The sequence below is a fragment of the Prinia subflava genome, chromosome Z (genome assembly GCF_021018805.1).
Source record: "Prinia subflava isolate CZ2003 ecotype Zambia chromosome Z, Cam_Psub_1.2, whole genome shotgun sequence".
Lineage (NCBI taxonomy): Eukaryota > Metazoa > Chordata > Aves > Passeriformes > Cisticolidae > Prinia > Prinia subflava.
In genome coordinates this window covers 35,517,408-35,534,617 of record NC_086283.1, presented here as the reverse complement: position 1 = coordinate 35,534,617, position 17,210 = coordinate 35,517,408, and the positions used below count along the sequence as shown (strand labels likewise).

The window sequence follows — 17,210 nt, the reverse complement described above, 5'->3', positions numbered from 1 at the left end:
GATCTGTATGTTAAAGTTTTTTGAGAGAAAATCATCTAAAAACTCACAGAAATAAGGTCAGAATAAAAGTGAACCAAGTATCTTAAAAGGTAAATAACACTAACATAAAAATGAAGAGTGCATTGATAAATTTAGAATAATGCTCTTTCCATCTATGGCTTGATACTAAAACCAGTGAGATGTTCCAGCTGTAAATAAAAGGTGGAAAACAGCAAGCACTTTTCAGAATTCACACAGCCCAAATAAATGTTAGAGTCCTACCTGGAGTCTTGAAATTTCTCAGCTGAGATGGAGTGTCACAGATTTCCAAGATCCAATCACCAGCTGCTTTTTCACTCCAGCAGTGAGTAGTCATAAACTCCCAGTTTTTGAATCCTTCCATGGAATGATCAAATAGCCTAAAACAAATGATGATATTATTTCAAGGTGAATTTTTTTCCTGGGGAGCTATGCCTCCGAGTGTGCAAACTCTTGAATAATATACTAATCAGACAGTTTGTTCCTCTGTACCGTCACATAACTTTATTCATGATGGTTTTCTCACATGTATTTCAAGCACATTCAACAGTTCTTTGTTGCTTGATGGAAAAGTCTTATGTCCTAGTTTAGGACAAATCTGGGAGGAAACCTCCAAATGGAGTCTCTCTAGAAGGCAAACTTAAGCAGTCCCTCCCTCAACAGGTCTGGGAAAGAGTCTCCTTAGAGAAAAGTTGAAAAAACTGTTTATTCAACAAGCAAAGTGTTTATAAGCATAAAAAATGAATAATATTAAACAATTAAACCTCTTGCTGTTCTGCCATGGGCTGTAGCTCAGCTGGCCTAGTCTCTTATTAGTCCCTCTGTTGCATGTTACAAAAACATGCCATCATGTTTTTATAATGAAGACGAGAATGGCAAGCAAATTCATTGCAAAAATACCATAATTGCTAATACCATTTAACAGGATTTGTGGGTCTTGGAAAAATTGCATATAATATGAATCCCATTGCTTTAACAGCATGATGTAAATACAAATAACATGTAACCTGGAAAATTTCAATAATATTTATCTTTTGCTTTGGATTGGAATAGTTAAAAGGGGTTTAACCCAATAAAAACTATTAAGACAATAGTGATTCAATACATTACTTCTTGTGAGGAAGTAATACATAATAAGACACTGGCCTCAATCCTCGAACAACCAAGGTATCACCCTCTTCAAGCACTTCACAGAATTCAGTTTGGGTAAAACTGGGAGACTAACAGCATCTGATGGTTTCACCAAACCAATACCAATACCATTACCATAATTTAATTACTTAGGTTGTGGGTGAAGACATTAAAAATTAGGCCCGGATTATGACAATTTCTAGTATAGGGGGACCCATTTCAGATAATGCAATATGATTGTGACCCCCTGTGAGAAGGGGACCCTTCCTGGCAGGTGATAAAACACAAGAGAATTTGCACTTTTATTTAGTAGTCACAGTGTTGCTTGGTACCCCAAAACTATTGATGAGAAGAGCACTCTAAGTAGGACTGTTGCCTCGAAATAATCACACAGCTCAACTTCAAAAAATTCACAAAGTACGTACGTATGTACATATATGTATGTATGTGTAATATTTATCACTATTTTAATTTGATCTTTATTTGAAAACTCCACTGGTAATAGCTGTGACTAAATACTTTTAAAAGGCAAGAATCTCTACAGTAGAAAATCCAACAGATTGAAAATGCTTTTCCATAAAACAGAGAAAAACCTAGCATTAGACAACATAAAAGTTATATTTGAATTCATGTGAATCTGTTCTTTTCTAAGCCAATTTCAAGCTTTATTCTCAAAAGGTTGTGAAGTTCAGCAAACAGGAAAACCAGATCCTTGTGTAGCTACATTCCTGGTGAAAATTGCCACATTGGATAGGAATAAAATGCCATAGTTCTTTCTGGAAGCTTAGGTCAGCCAGAGGCATGAGGTCAGGTACTGTGTGTCCTACACTTCTTGCAATAGAAACTATACAGACTTAAATGACTGATGCACTTATAGGGCTCATCATAGGGAAAATCAGCCAAAACCTGATTTTCATGCTTTCATTTCAAACATAACATGACAGAATCATAGAGTATCCTGGGAAGGATCATCAAAATCCAACTCCTGGCACTATACAGGATAGCCCCAAGAGTTACACAATATCTCTGACAGTGCTGTCCAAACAATTCTTGACTCTGTCAGGCTTGGTGCTGTGACCGCTTCACTGGGGAGGCTGTTCCAGTGCCCAACTGCTCATTCCATCCCTGGATGAAAAAACTTTTCCTAATATGCAGTCTAACTCCCCTGACGCAACTCCAGGGCTTTGCCTCAGATCCTGTCACCAGGGAGCAGATTGGTGCGTGTTCCTTGGCTTCCCCTCATAAGGAAGACACAGACTGTGATGAGGTCTCCCCTTAGTGTCCTCCAGGCTAAGTATGACAAGTGACTTCAGCTGCTCCATGTGTGGCTTTCCTTTCAGACCCTTCACCATCTTTGCAGACTCCTTTGGACACTCTCTAACAGCTTTATATCTTTCTTATATTGTGGCACCCAAATCTGCCCCCAGCTCTCGAGGTGAGGCTGCCCCAGCTCAGAGCAGAGCAGGACAATCCCCTCCCTTGCCCAGCTGGTGATGCTGTCCCTGATGCCCCCCAGGACAGGCTTGGCCCTCCTGGCTGCCAGGGCACTGCTGCCTTGTGTTCAACTTGACACTGAGTTTGGGCTACCTTTCCCCATTTTTGGGAAGCATATATTTTGGTAGCAGAACAGGCTTGTCTCATGTCACTGTTAAATCAGTTGATGATTTACAGAATCAGAAATGAATACAGAATATCTCATAAAGGCATGGCACATACCATTTACTGAAACAACAGAAATTATCACACAGTCATTATCCACAATTTGCATGTAAGTATGTTCAATTTAAGTCATGTAGGCTATTTCTAACTGCTATTCAAATTGCCATAGTGTTGTTTTCTGATAGCTAATCTACTACTTTCTAAGCATGCTATTAATGCAACAAGGCACCAGTACTTAACTTTGCCATTGTTATGGCAAGTAAATTATTAGTATTATTATTGGTATTAGTATTACACAAGTACTGAGCAATTACAAATTCTGTATTCACTCAGCTCCTATTCATATACACTAGAAACATGAGTTTCTCTTTATTTTTACTGTAATTGGTCTGATATTTTCCATACTACTTTTTGTACAATTAGGTGTGTCTTGTTTTGGAATTTTAAATTTTTGTCAGATTTCCATTTTAATAATTATTTTGAGTAATTTTGAATGGAAGAGACAAAAATCCCACATTTTTAAAAACACTGCTACCTAAAATATGCCATGACTGGAACCATAAGCTTCCATCCATGGAAATGGGGAAAATCTGGTAATAATATAACTTTTGAGAAAATTGACTATTTTTTTAATGATTACTTCCTTAGGAAGAATTTGAATTTTATAAAATAAGGTCTTAATTGGAATCTTAAATGTATGAACTGTGTTTCCACAAAAGATTCAATTAAGAAGTCAAAAAGCTACAGACAGGTCAAAAGAAAGTGAAAAACAAAGCAGAAACATACTGATTCTGCTTTTGGACATACAAAATGGTCCAAGTACTTTTGCTTTGCTTTGTTTATGCACTCAAATCAAAGAACCTGTAAGGCAATACAGGGATTTCACTTTAAGGGTTATTAAATAAATGAATGAAATGATCAAATGTTCAGCTGTACATTCCTTCTTCAGAAGGAAATACATAGTATCTTTCTTTTATGAAGCATGCAGCCAGTCCAGAATTTAATTTTGTAATTTGTCAAAATTCCTATCAAAGACACACTTATGACACAGATTATCATGGATTAACAAAATTTAGTACATGATCTGATGAATTGCCAGTTGACTAGTACAGTTTATTATAGACCAAAATACTTAAACAAGAATTCTAGAATAATCTGATAAACTTTTATGACCATGATCATACACCTATACTCATGAAATATAACATGCTTTGAAAGACCAAACTGATTAACAACATTTGAATTTTCAAAACTTATTTGCTAACATAACCACAACAGAGTGGCAGTTGTGTTACTCAGTTACTCATGGGTTGTTTCTTAGAAACTGAACACTCAACATGGAGTGGATGTGACTGCATGATGGACTATATAATTATAAGTTGCTGCTTACCACAAATAGCATTACATTAAAAAAAAATTGATCTTCTCTTTCTGAGAAGACCATACTCATCACATTTCATATGTATGTCTAGATAAGAATATATGTTACACAGCGTAGAATAAAACACTTGTTTTTCTTAAAACAAATTCAAGAGTCTTGGTCTCTTCCACTGCTGCAATTTCAGCCTAAAAATTCCATAATCTTTCTCTTCAAAAACATAATTTAAAATAGAAATATTAATCTGTAATCAAACTTTAGACCCAGAGGAAGGCAATTAGCCACTTTCTAATAGCATTAAAAAACCCAACAAACAAGTGTGTCAGCTTTTCAGCAAAGAATCTTTAAATTCCTAAATGCTTGGAAGAATTTGTTTAAATTTTTAATTTAGTGTGAGAAAAGGCAGTGAAGGTAGAGGATTTATTCAGCAACACCAGCATCACCTGTCATGAACAATAAGAAGTAAATACATGAACTTTTTTTTCAATTATCAAGATTGTTTGTTCCAGCTGAGAAGGTGCAGCTGCACCTGACTGACAGCAATGGTTGCATACTGAACTTAATGCATTAAGAGCCTGGAAACACTGCACTAGCTAGTGCCTGTGACTGAAGTGGAGTAGCTGACAAGAGACAGGAATTTTCTTCTCCTACTGCGCAGTCTTTGTTATGATGTGCTCCAGCACACAAATTGGCAGCCTCACAGGCAAGTGGTCTTTGCCCAGAAGTCTGCACGGCCGCAAGACTTCAAGTGTGCTTATAGTTTGAAGAGACTATGTAGCGCCTTCCCAAGCTGTGTACCTGAAAATGCTTTGGTCAACTATTCTCCTTAGAGCAACTCTTCTCCACAGGGTTGAATCATCAGCTCCTGTGAGATGTTGCCCCTGAGAAACTGTCGACAGCTCAAACTGACTTAATCAAAGCTTCAGCCAGACCCTACTGCTCATCTGCACTGAAGAATTTGGAAAAAAAGAAATGGTCAGAGAACACACTAAGCATTGCAGAAGCTTTCTTACCTACATGTGGAAGATCACTCAAAATTTCTGCATGTGGAGCTAAATAAAACATATTTAAAGTATTTGTATACACACCTTTTTTTTCCCATGTTACATCTGCTTGTCACGCATAGTTTTATGAAACAATGGATATCTCTGAACTATCATGATAAAGTTATTTGGAGTAACATCAACAATAGTGTACAATGCCTACTAGCCTGAAATAGTGGCTAGTATAGCAATCACCATCTTTACAAGTGGAGAGCTTGTCCCTAGGAACTACACATATCTACATTAAATGATCCATCATTACTTGAGACATGTCAGGCTGAGGAGCCCCACACACTCCACTGGTCAGCCAGCTGCTCGGTAGTGGGATATCTATTCATCAACCCCCCCCAAAAAAAAAAAAAGGGAAAAAAAAGAAAAAAAGACATAGCTGACATGAATGAAACAAAACATAGCAAGTATGAGTTGGAAGAAAGTTTTCCAAGAACTGCGTCATGCCGTAGACACAGTACAAGCATATGATTAATGTTAGCTCATTGTGGACTTAGACTACTACCACCCCCGAGACCACTTTTCAGTAAAACACATCATGAAGGTTGGCCCTTATGTTTCATCATATCAGGATACATAAAATGTCAGTTTTGTTTAGTATTAGAGTATAACATGTAAGCTGCAAAAAAGATGCATGTCTATACAGAAAGTTTTCCTCTACTTCAGATCACCAAGGCATTTTATGAAGCAAACAATTGAGTAAGATTAGATAAGAACAACTTGGGTTTGGTCTAAGAGTTCTGCAGAGGAGGACATTATTAAAATTTACTGATTGTCTAAGGTTTCACAATAAGAATAAGATAGTCATGAAAATACATTCTTTTGTTACTGAAGAGAAGTATTACTGATACCAGGGCCATATAAGCTTATGAAGCTAGTGGCCTGGAAAGTTGCCACCATATGCCTGAAACATTTCAGTTACGCAGTTCAAATGGAAACAGCTGCTTTAAATTTAAAGGGCAAGAATTAAACAAGCACTTACTTCAGTGGGAGACAAATGAGACCTAGGTCTGCTTCTCCTACTCTCTTTGTATCTAGCTTCTCCTCCATAGTCTGCCTGTACTGAATGTTTGTTAGAACTGACCTTGGTATGTCTCAAAAACCACTCAGAAACCCATGCTGCCAAATGCACTGGCCAATTGTTTTCAGAAAGGGGATACTGTTCCCCTTTTGACTTAACTCTAGCCTCATAATCACACCAGCCAATATTCTTCCAGACTGTATTTTCCTCTGCTGCAGTGCATCCAATGTAATCATGTTTAGTACTTTCCAAACAACAAAGCAGATGTTTTCTGTAATGCAGATTTTGAAGAATGCGCATAAGGCTTAAACTGGTGACAGTGTTATGCACCAAATGCCTGCAAAGGAATCCACATAGTCTCTGACTAACAAGTTTTCTTACTGAAGTCATTTTAGAGGATGCCAACACTAAGGATAAAATATGCAGAAAAAAGGCCAAATAGTGCCTTGAGGGACCTGCTTGTCAATGCACCAGAAATTACACACAATGACTTTTCTTCCAGAATTGGTGGAGAAGTGCACATGTAAAATATACCTTTTGCACTTAAAAACATTTTACCAGCAAACTGCTTCAAATTAAACCCAGATGAATAACTGTAAAGCAATGTGGTTTTCCCTGGGTTCAGTAAAAACAGCTGGTATTGCTGCTATTAATCCTGTACATGTGCATTAAAAAGTCTTGTATGTCTGAGGAAAACATCTCAGTCAGGTAGTAGCAATGTACAACAGCCTCTGGGGCCTTTGCCTATAGCAGAAAAAACAGACTACTTGCTGCCAATTTCTCTGCATGCATGCTTACAGCTGAATGCATTTCCTCACTGATATTCAGTATTATTAATACTTTAGAAATCAAACACCTCGTAACTGATTTTTCATTCTAGAGAATAATAACCATACTATTTCAAGTTTTATATTATAACACCATGCTAAAACATATACATTAACAGAACATATTCTTAAGTTCGAGAAATTCCTACTTCTAAGCTGTATGACTTACAGAATGGCCAAATAAAGTAAGCCTTGAAACACCATTTCAGAAAGTGTTGTGTTCATATCCCTCACTTTACCCTAAGAAAGGGCTAATGAAGGCTCTAGGTATTTCACAGCTAGAATTTGCAATATACATTTATCCCTAATATTAGTAGCACAGTGTTGTTTAGTAGCCCATCAGTCCAATGTGATAGCAAGTCAGTATATTTCTGAAGTTTGCATGGGAAGGGAATTTCTGGTGAGACTTACAAGCTCTGTCATGAATAATTTGTTTTCTGGGAAGTGACAAAATGTGAAATGGCTTTTCATGTTTCTTTGTTTTCTGTTTAGTGTTCTGATACTATCAGATAAGAAAGAGCTGAACATCTTATTTTATTACATATATTTGCATTCTCTTTCTCTACTGCACATACAGAAAATAATTACTTTTAAGATGCAGGGGTTACAAAGACACTGATTGAATTATATTTTGTACCTATTCCACACACCAATCATCACCAGAGGTGAACTGTGAATACTGGAATGTATTTCCCACTTGCTGTGAGTCAGCTGCAACACATGAAAGCTTAGGGCCAAAAGTTAGCTGTGTTAAGACCACTGGGTTTACACAAGATTGTTTTGTTTGGATACCTAGTTGGATGACTTTCAGGTTTTTTCATTCTGAACTGAAGAAGAACTACTGCATGAAAATGGTAGAGAAAACTAAAGAAGGATTTCTTCAAACAGAAAAACAAAAGCCTGCTTCATAACTAATAAGAGAAACCTGTCTCACACTGGTTAGCAGAGGACAAATTCTTTGTTCAGTGCAATAGTGCAGCAGGAAGACACACACACACATATGTATGCCTATGTGCTTTATCAGCAAACTATGACAGCACTCACAATGGAACACAGGAGATATTCTAGAGGACCCCAGACTTCCAGGACAACCTCCTCTCCATTTGGTGATTTACTGTCTACAGCTTGAATAAAATTTTCAGTTTACCTTTTCTTTTAATTTAACATAATCTCTAATGAAAATGTGCATTCACACTTCAATCAGAACCAAGTACATTTGAACTCCACTTGTCTCCAAAACAAGCTCATTGTTTCAAGGGGAAATATAAGTCCTTCTATCTGAGAAGGAGATACCGAAATACAGGAGGACATGCAAATCCCTGCAGCTGGATAATCAACATTTCTGGCTTAGGAAGCATGGATGAAAAGCAGCCTGGAAAGCAGGCCACTCTCAATTCACCAAAAATCTTTAAGAGTAGGACTAGGGATATTAACTTCTGTGAAGACTTAAGCATGACAGCAGAAGAGTTCTCACAGCACAGGCTTGATGGCAGTTTTTGCAGTATCTAGTACACAACATCAGTAAACATCAACTTTTCTGTGGGAACCATGCTCTATGTCTAGCAGAATGGCAGCCATCTAAATAAAGTCATCAAGGAAGAAGAATTATCTATCATACTATGGTCCCATCAGGACAAAGATTTCTAGCTAGTTGGAGAAGTATACACAGCATTTCTTACTGTAAATGTAACTTATTTGCACATTTGGAACTGGGGTAAAGTTTGGAAAGTTTTCTGATGTTTCTTAGTGCCTTAACCATCTCTGGTAGAAGGTGGTGTTCTTGACCATGCATTTAGCGAGATTTACATGGGAAAGACTGTCAATGTTTTCTATGAAGAAAATTTCTGCTAGTAGATCAGAGAAATAGAAACATCACTGAGAAGTCTTTCAGTTTGCTAATGATTTCCTCCACTTACCAGGGATGTAAATTGCACTTATGTTGGAAATGATACACTGGACAAAGAGATACTTGTCTAAGTTCAGTCAGAAGGAAAAAAAAGACAATTTGATGCACTGGGACAGTTTCTCCAAAAACATAAGATAGAGGTGACAGGATGAGGAGAAAGATTAATCTTTCTTAATAGCTGTTGTTAAAATGGTTGGACATTTGAAACCAAGTATCCATCACTGCACTGATGTCTTACTTTTAAAAATTTTTGAAAGCAATTTTAACTTTCAAAAACTTTAGTTTGCAATTTACAAATGAACCCTTTAATTTCAAGTGCTAGCGCTACCTCTCAGTGTTGTCCTACTACAAGCCTTTCATGGATTGGGTACGTTTACCTTGGAAAAAAGGACTTGGTAACAGGTAACATCAGGGTTTTAAAAAAATAGTAGTAAATATACACTATTCTATCTGATTTTCATTGCTATTAAAAAAAAAGGATAAGAAAAGAGAAAAATGAAAAATAAGTGCTGATATGTAGAAACACTTTGATTCAGCTTCCTTAGGAGCACCGAGTCTGGTTTTTCCACATTTTACAGCATCTACTAAATGGTGAGCCACAAGAGCTAATGAAATTGACTAATCTTTTTCTTGGAGTTCAACAGTTTTAACAGCACTCTTCTACTGAGATTGTCATCTCTGAGTTCATTTATACTTCACTCTGCCCATCTCTCTAAGAAAAAATAATTAGCCTGTGTCTTCCAGCAACCCTGCTCTAATGACTTGATTTCACTTTGCTGACACTGACATCTCAATGCAGGCTCTACATGCTGACTGTACGGTGAAATTGGGTTGTCATACTATACCTGTTGGCCAAGAGCTGTGACCTAGTTCCAGAAGGAGAGGTTAGGTAAATTGCCAAGTCTCCACGTCGAGGGTGAGTAATAGTGATACGCACAACAACATGCTCCAAGTAGATCACATGGTGGTTAGGATTATCTGAACAGCCAGTGGCTTTGTAAATTGAACGGACTATGCTGTCAGGTCGAATTGTTCTGTGACAGAAGCATAGCAAACAATATTAGCATTTCTCACTTTTTGTGTAAAATATACAACCTCATCTTTTTTGCTTAGTAGAGAATGACACTTTTGGACAACTGAGAAGTCAGTATCCTATAATCATTAGTTTTGACTCGTACTTCCTGACTGAAAATACCACTACAGGGTAATGATTTTACTGCAGATAATGGCTAATGGCAACTGCCTGGGTTTCTGTTAAGCACATACACAAGGTAAACCAGGAATAAACCTTTGGGACAGAGCATTACTGTGGATTAGTGGCCAGCTGAGAACTGCTGAGATTGTCATGGGATCACAGCTGGTTGCTAAACACCAGGAAATGCCTGGCATAGCTAGAACTTGCTTACATAACAGCAAGTATTATATGTGAACTGTACCAAAAGGCATCTGACTCAGCTGGTTTAAATTGGCATGACATCCCTGCAGACTACCACTTACGAATCATGCCTGTCAAATATAATTACCAAGCCATATTCTTAATGCTTTGGAAGTGTGCCTCAAGCTTGATGCTCTATTCATGGAGTGCACATAACAGAATTTTGCTCTTAAGCCTGGTTCTATAGAGACCCTATCCTAGCAAGTGAAAAGCAGCTTAGTCTTGGTCTCTTAACTAGAGACTTTCCTAAGACTATTGGAGAGAGATAATATCATACAGTATCAAAAGCTTATTTGCTTGTTACATCCTGGACTGGTAAGTCTGTACTCTTCTTGCAAGGGTGACTTAAATGTATTCAACCAAACTTTCTTCTTCTTTGATGCATCATCTATATAAAAATCCATCATTACCCAGTCTGGCCTGTTTTACACCTTCACTTTCTGCAATGTTCTTTAACCTAGGGGCTTTTCCCATTCACTGCATCTGTAGATGTGCTTTAAAAATGATACACTATACACAGTGCAAGGGAAGGGTAAATTATACCAAATTTCTTTCCATAAGTTTATGCCAGCAAGAATTTTGGTAGCGGGTATTACTTGATTTGCCGATCTGTGTTCTCCACACACACATGCTGTGGAGGCACCGTTGTCCATTTTTCTGCTTCTGTCACCATTGCTTCAGCATCCATCAGTCCAAATCCATAAAGGTGGCTCACTGCAAGGTACAAACAGAATGGATTCAGTTATACAATGAACCCTTGGTTTTCATCATAGACTAATTCCAGTGTCATATCCTAACAGGAGTTACTTTTTTCCTCTTCTTTTTTGCTTTCACTCAAAGCTCCAAAATCTCATTGCCAGGAATAATAATGACTGTATCTAATTTGTTCAACAACTCTGTTCACTGCTTTATTACAGAAGTGGCATGAGGCACTACTTGCACTGCCCTACCATGAGAACTACAGAATCCCAGTGACTAAAATTGCCTCTCACTGGCCTTTGTCCATGTGCCTTAACTTAGCTCATCCCTCTTGTGTGACAGGGGGTTAAGCATAATAAATGAGAGGAAGGTTATTCCATTACTAAAATATCAAACACAAGCATGTGTATTCAAGAAAACTAACTGAGACAATAAATTTGAGAAGGAACAGACCATTTTGTAAGTGTTGTATTCTCTGAACTTCCCTGAGTGTAAAAGGCATGTGGATGTTCTCCTTTTCCTGTATACAGTATTGTCATTGGCCAACCAATCAGGTAGATCCACCATCTCCCTAAAGCTGTCTACATGATGAGGGTGAAAAGAACTTACTGAATCAGCTGTGTGTTTTTGGTTGCTGTTCCAAGCAAAACAGAGACTTGCAAAAGGTTTTTGATGAATTGGTAGAGTTGCTAGCCTTGATGTTCAATTGTGACAAATTGGTGCTCTTGATAAAGTTCTGACAGCAGAAGAGGAAAGAAAAAAGCTTCCACAGGAGGAGTTTAGATTGCAAATACTAGTAAATCAGTTTTTCTTGCTACCACAGAAACCCATAGAAAATTGTGCTTTTTTAACCAGCAATGCAACAAAGCATGGTATGTCCTTCCAACTGCACATTGTAAAGGGTTTGTGAAAGCAACCTCTATTCATTGTCAAACCAAAATTCAAAGGACTCTATCTGAAAAACCCCCAGCCTTCTCAAACAAATACAGTCCAAAACTTAAGGATCACATCTTCCAAATATCTAAGACTGTCTGAAACTGCCGGTTGAAAAGGATTATCAATGAAAGATATGGCAAGGTGTAGTGATTGTGTAATGGACTGGTTTTCTTCCCATCTCCTTCCCCATGAGCCCCAAACCAAAGTGCACATAGCACAGAAATGTTCCTTTGGAAACAATTACATGAAGCTCTTCTGCCTATGAGCAAGTACTGTGTTCCAAAATGAAACAAAACTAAAATACATGAAAATAAATAAATTCAGCCTTCCTTCAGCCTTCTGAATTCTCTTTCAAAAAACAAATGGATAGGGAAAGAGATGTCCTATTTCTAAATGTGGGTGGGACAGACAAAAGAAGACATCTTGCATCTGATAACGAGTGCATATTTATCTGTGAAGACATAAGTCTGTTGTTACACTAAAATTTTACTTAATAATCCTTCTGTCTGCTTGGAAGATCAGTGGGAGGAACAAGAGTTTTAACTCACATGGTCCATAATTGCACACAGTTACTCTGTATAGTACATTCAAAAAGCAAGAGATTAAATTTTTCATGAACAGAAATTTTCTTCAGCTAACCCATGGAAATTGCATTTTTAATTCCTGACAGAAACTTACATTGAATTAGAGCTCAAGATGTCCAGTTTTAAAATGCTGTGTGTTCAACCCATCTTCTGAGCTCAAAGAGCCAAAATTCTCCTCACATCACCTTTTCTTAATCAGAAACAAAGGCAGAAAAGCATGAAACATTGCCAACACCAGTCAGTGACCTTCAGATGGAAACTTATGTGATTTTTAAGCTATTTACCCATAGAGTTTTTTCCTAGTATGCATATTAAAAATGCAAATAAAATCTATAGAGTGAACTTTCTCTCCTTTCTACCCTAACACTTACTTGGAAGACAGCATTTAGGAGGAATTTTTATCCAGGAGAAAAAAATTACCACTCAAGGATATGTGGTTGTGTTAATTGTCCATGACTCAATGTTTAAAATCTCTTGCATGAGAGCAGCAGTGCAGTGGTAAGTTCTGGACCTGATTTTTTTTTCTCAGTTGAAACAGAAATACTTTTTTTTTCCTTGACAGGTCTTCCCATTGAAATAAAAAAATTCCCGACAGAAAGGGTTACTCTTAAATCCTCCCATGTGGGCTGACATTTGGCTGTCCAAAACATTTCAAATTCAAAGCCCTTGATTCAGTGGGTTGGTTAGCAGCTGAAGGTACCAGTGGAGGCCCATAATTTTCAAAGACCAAATTATAGCAATTTAGGAAAGAATCACAGAGTTAAAAAAAGTAGTTGTGTCTTAGAGAAGAAAACAGATTTTTCTCTCTACTACCTTCAAATTGTGCTTCTTCATCTGTGTGCACCCTAGTATTCCTGTGAACTATATGCCAAGGTGCCTGTCCCAAAGGTTAAAAATAACCTGGTGGTCTACATGGAACTATAAATGTCTTCTAGGAAACACCTGAAACTGTCACTGATTTGTACGCAAAAGATACTGATTTGATTTTGCTAACCCAGATTAATCAAAAGCAGGATGACTGCGGAGTGTGATGAGCTAACTGCAAGTGCAAAACATCTCCAGACCTTGTGCCTGCCCACTTATGTGCTCTACATTATCACTGCTGTGAAGTGCTGCTGGGCTCAGTTGTTGCTAATAGTCATTACACATGCCAGAAGGGATACTTGGGCTGTTTTTTAAAAAGGTATTTGTCTTTTACAAACAAAATAGGAATAGGAGACTAATGCAATGTAAGCTGGTGGCTGAGAAGTAGACTGATGCTTCTATTCAGCTGAAGGGTTGAAAAATGTGATCTCCTTATGTGACCAAGGAGTCCATTGGTAGAGCTGTCTTGAATTCCCTCTTTAGTCAGGCAGCAGTACTAATTGATAATGTTTATTTCTGCAAAATCACAGGCATACACAGAGCCTTACAGATGCAGGGCATGTTTCAGAGAAAAACTTGAACTAAATACTGAGTTTTAGCTGATCTCTTTAATTGTTCTTAAAGATGTTTCATCTTAAAGATGAAACATCATTTCAGAGGACTAAAGTCCATTTATTTATCCCTGGTGCAATTCTTTCATTAGTGCCCTATGAAAACAAGGCCTTCTGAGCTGCTGAAGAGACTTCCCCGGCTTTTTCATAATCTCCTTGTTTTTGTCTGAAATTGCTGTTGAAAATTCAGTAACTTTCTCATTTACATACAAAGCTACCCTCAAATCTAAAGTTAGGATCTATATCCTATTTGACTTGACTATGAGAAATATGAATAGCTGGTGTTGATAAATCATAACACAGAATCATGCAGACTTCAGAAAAATTTGGCCCAGACACTAAAAATACAACATTTCCAGTATAGCTAAACTTGATCAGTTAGGCTGCAGTTTCATTGCCTGTCATCAAGATGTCGCATAAGTAACTTAGATGCTAAGCCTTCCTTGCTATTTTACACATGTGACAAAAGGCTTGCATAAAATTTTCTCACTACTATATTTTTGGCCTTTTATATATTGTATTCTAAGTTCTGTGAAAGCAGCCTTTGAAATATAAACATTTTATACACACATATCAAATGCTAAATCAGGAGAGAAACAGTAATAATTTCAGTGTGACAAATGAGGAACATGCAGCTTTCTCAACTGGATTAATCTGTTTGATATGTGAATTATAATGACTTTTCCATTTATGCTACTATAGGATCTTAATCAAAAATGAGATTGACAGAATAAGAGTCTAAAATGCCCATCAATACTATGGTTTTCTCAAATGCTGCTTAGCAGGAATAGAATGGAACGTAACGTAATGTAACGGAACGGAACGGAACAGAACAGAACAGAACAGAACAGAACAGAACAGAACAGAACAGAACAGAACAGAACAGAACAGAACAGAACAGAATAGAATAGAATAGAATAGAATAGAATAGAATAGAATAGAATAGAATAGAATAGAATAGAATAGAATAGAATAGAATAGAATAGAATCTGCAAGCCTCTTGTGTTACTCTCAGCCCATAAATACTTTCAACCAATCTACACCAATCTTTTGTATTTGACATTTTAATTGCAAATAGAATTAACTAATTCTATATTCTATATTCTATTCTATAATGCTTTAACAATTTCATATTGCCTTTCTGTCATTTGCTTAGAATATTGAAATGTTTCAACAAGGACAAACAACTGTCTACACAAGAATTAAAGGGACAAAAAGGGGAGAAATATTATGATGACATTTAAACTGTTTTGTTTTGCCATGTCCTCTCTAACAAAACAGTGATCTTGAATAATAATTCTTCTATTTTCAGCCATATTCCTATTTCATGTCAACTTATCACCAGTAATCTGTGACATTTTAGTCTGATTTTCTGAAACACAAAACTGCTTTACAAGCCAGTAACACAAGCGTGCAAGAACATGCTTTTTCATTCTTGCTTTTAAAACCAATTTCCTCATGGTTTTCAAATCAAGCACATTATTTGTATTTTTGTATTTTACACAGAATAATCCCCCAATTTTTCTGCCTAAAACCAAATGAAACAGCACACTAAGTTTTTCCTCCTCCAACAATATCCTGAAATCCAGGAATTTTTAAAGACTCATATGGATGTGGGAAGATTGAGTTCTTACACTTATCACCACACTAGACCAAGTTGTGAAAAACAGAAAGTTGTCCAACAGATTTGTCTTAAAAGTGGCAGCTACAGAGATGCACAATGAGAATCTGTAGGTCCTCTGTATCATAGAATCATAGAAGCACAGAATGATTTGGGTTGGAAGGGACATTTAAAGCTCATCTAGTCTGACCTCCCTGCTATGAGCAGGGACATCTTCCACTACACCAGGCTGCTGAAAGCCCTGTCCAATCTGACCTTGAGGCACTTCCAGGGATAAGGCATCCACAGTGTCTCTGGGCAACCTGATCCAGTGCCTCACCCTCCAAACCATTGAATCACAGAATCACAGAATATAAAAGGGTTGGAAAGGACCTTAAAGGTCAGCTAGTCTGAACCCCCCCGCCACAAGCAGTGACATCTACCCCTCAGGTTGTTCAAGGTCTTATCCAACATGGTTTTGAACACTGATAGGGTTGGGCATCCTCTATGGGCAACCTGTTCCAGTGTCTCACCAACCTCACAGTAAAGAATTTTTTCCTAATAGCTAATCTATGTTTCCCCTCTCAATTTGCCCCCATTACGCCTTATCCTATCACTACAGATCCTGACAAAGAATTCCTCTCCAGCTTCCCTGCAGGCCCCCTTCAGATGCTGCAAGGTTGCTATGAGGTTTCCACGCAACCTTCCCTTCTTCAGGCTGAACAGCCTCAGCTTTCTCAGACTGTCTTTGCAGAGAAGATGCTCCAGCCCTTGCATCAACTTACTGGCCCTCCTCTGGACTTGCTCCAACAGTTCTATGTCCTTCTTATACTGCAGACTGTACACAGCACTCCAGGCAAGATCTCAGCAGAGCAGAGCAGATCAGAGCAGAGCAGATGGGCAGAATCACCTCCTTCGACCTGCTGGCCACACTTCTTTAAATGCAGCCAAGGATTGGGTTGGCCTTCTGAGCTGCCCATGCACACTGCTGGCCCATGTTGAGTTTTTCATCAACCATTACTCCCAAATCCTTCTCCACAGGGCTGCTCTCAATCACTTCTCTGCCCAACCTGTGGGTGTGTCTCAGATTGCCACAATTCAGGTGTAAGGACCTTGCACTTTACTTTGTTGAACTCCGTGAGGTTCACACAAACCCACCTCTCAAGCCTTTCAAGGCCCCTCTGGATGACATTCCTTCTCTCCAGCGTGTTGACCCTACCACACTGCTTCATGTTGTCAGCAAATTTGATGAGGGTGCACTTGATGGCACTGTCCATGTCACCAACAAAGATGTTGAACAGTATCTGCCACAGCACTGACCGTGGAGGGACACCACTTGTCACTGGTTTCCACGGGGACAATGAGCCATTAACCACAACTCTGTGTGTGTGGCCATTTTTAGCTAGTTTTTCACCCACCAAATGGTTCATCCATCAAATCGACATCTCTTCAATTTGAAGGCAAGGATGTTGAGTGGTACAATGTCAAA

At 38.0% G+C, this 17,210-nt stretch overlaps 1 protein-coding gene across 4 annotated transcripts in view; it reads right to left on the bottom strand.

The window, feature by feature from the left end:
- The window catches only part of PCSK5 (proprotein convertase subtilisin/kexin type 5), a 225,742-nt gene that overhangs the window by 67,954 nt on the left and 140,578 nt on the right, over positions 1-17,210 (bottom strand). For all 4 annotated transcript variants that reach the window (XM_063422828.1, XM_063422830.1, XM_063422831.1 and 1 more), the window contains exons 11-13: positions 11,024-11,141; positions 9,838-10,026; positions 262-398 (exon numbers count right to left, since the gene is read on the bottom strand). In XM_063422828.1, the coding sequence (XP_063278898.1) occupies positions 262-398; positions 9,838-10,026; positions 11,024-11,141 (444 nt within the window). The remainder of the gene's footprint in view (positions 1-261; positions 399-9,837; positions 10,027-11,023; positions 11,142-17,210) is intronic.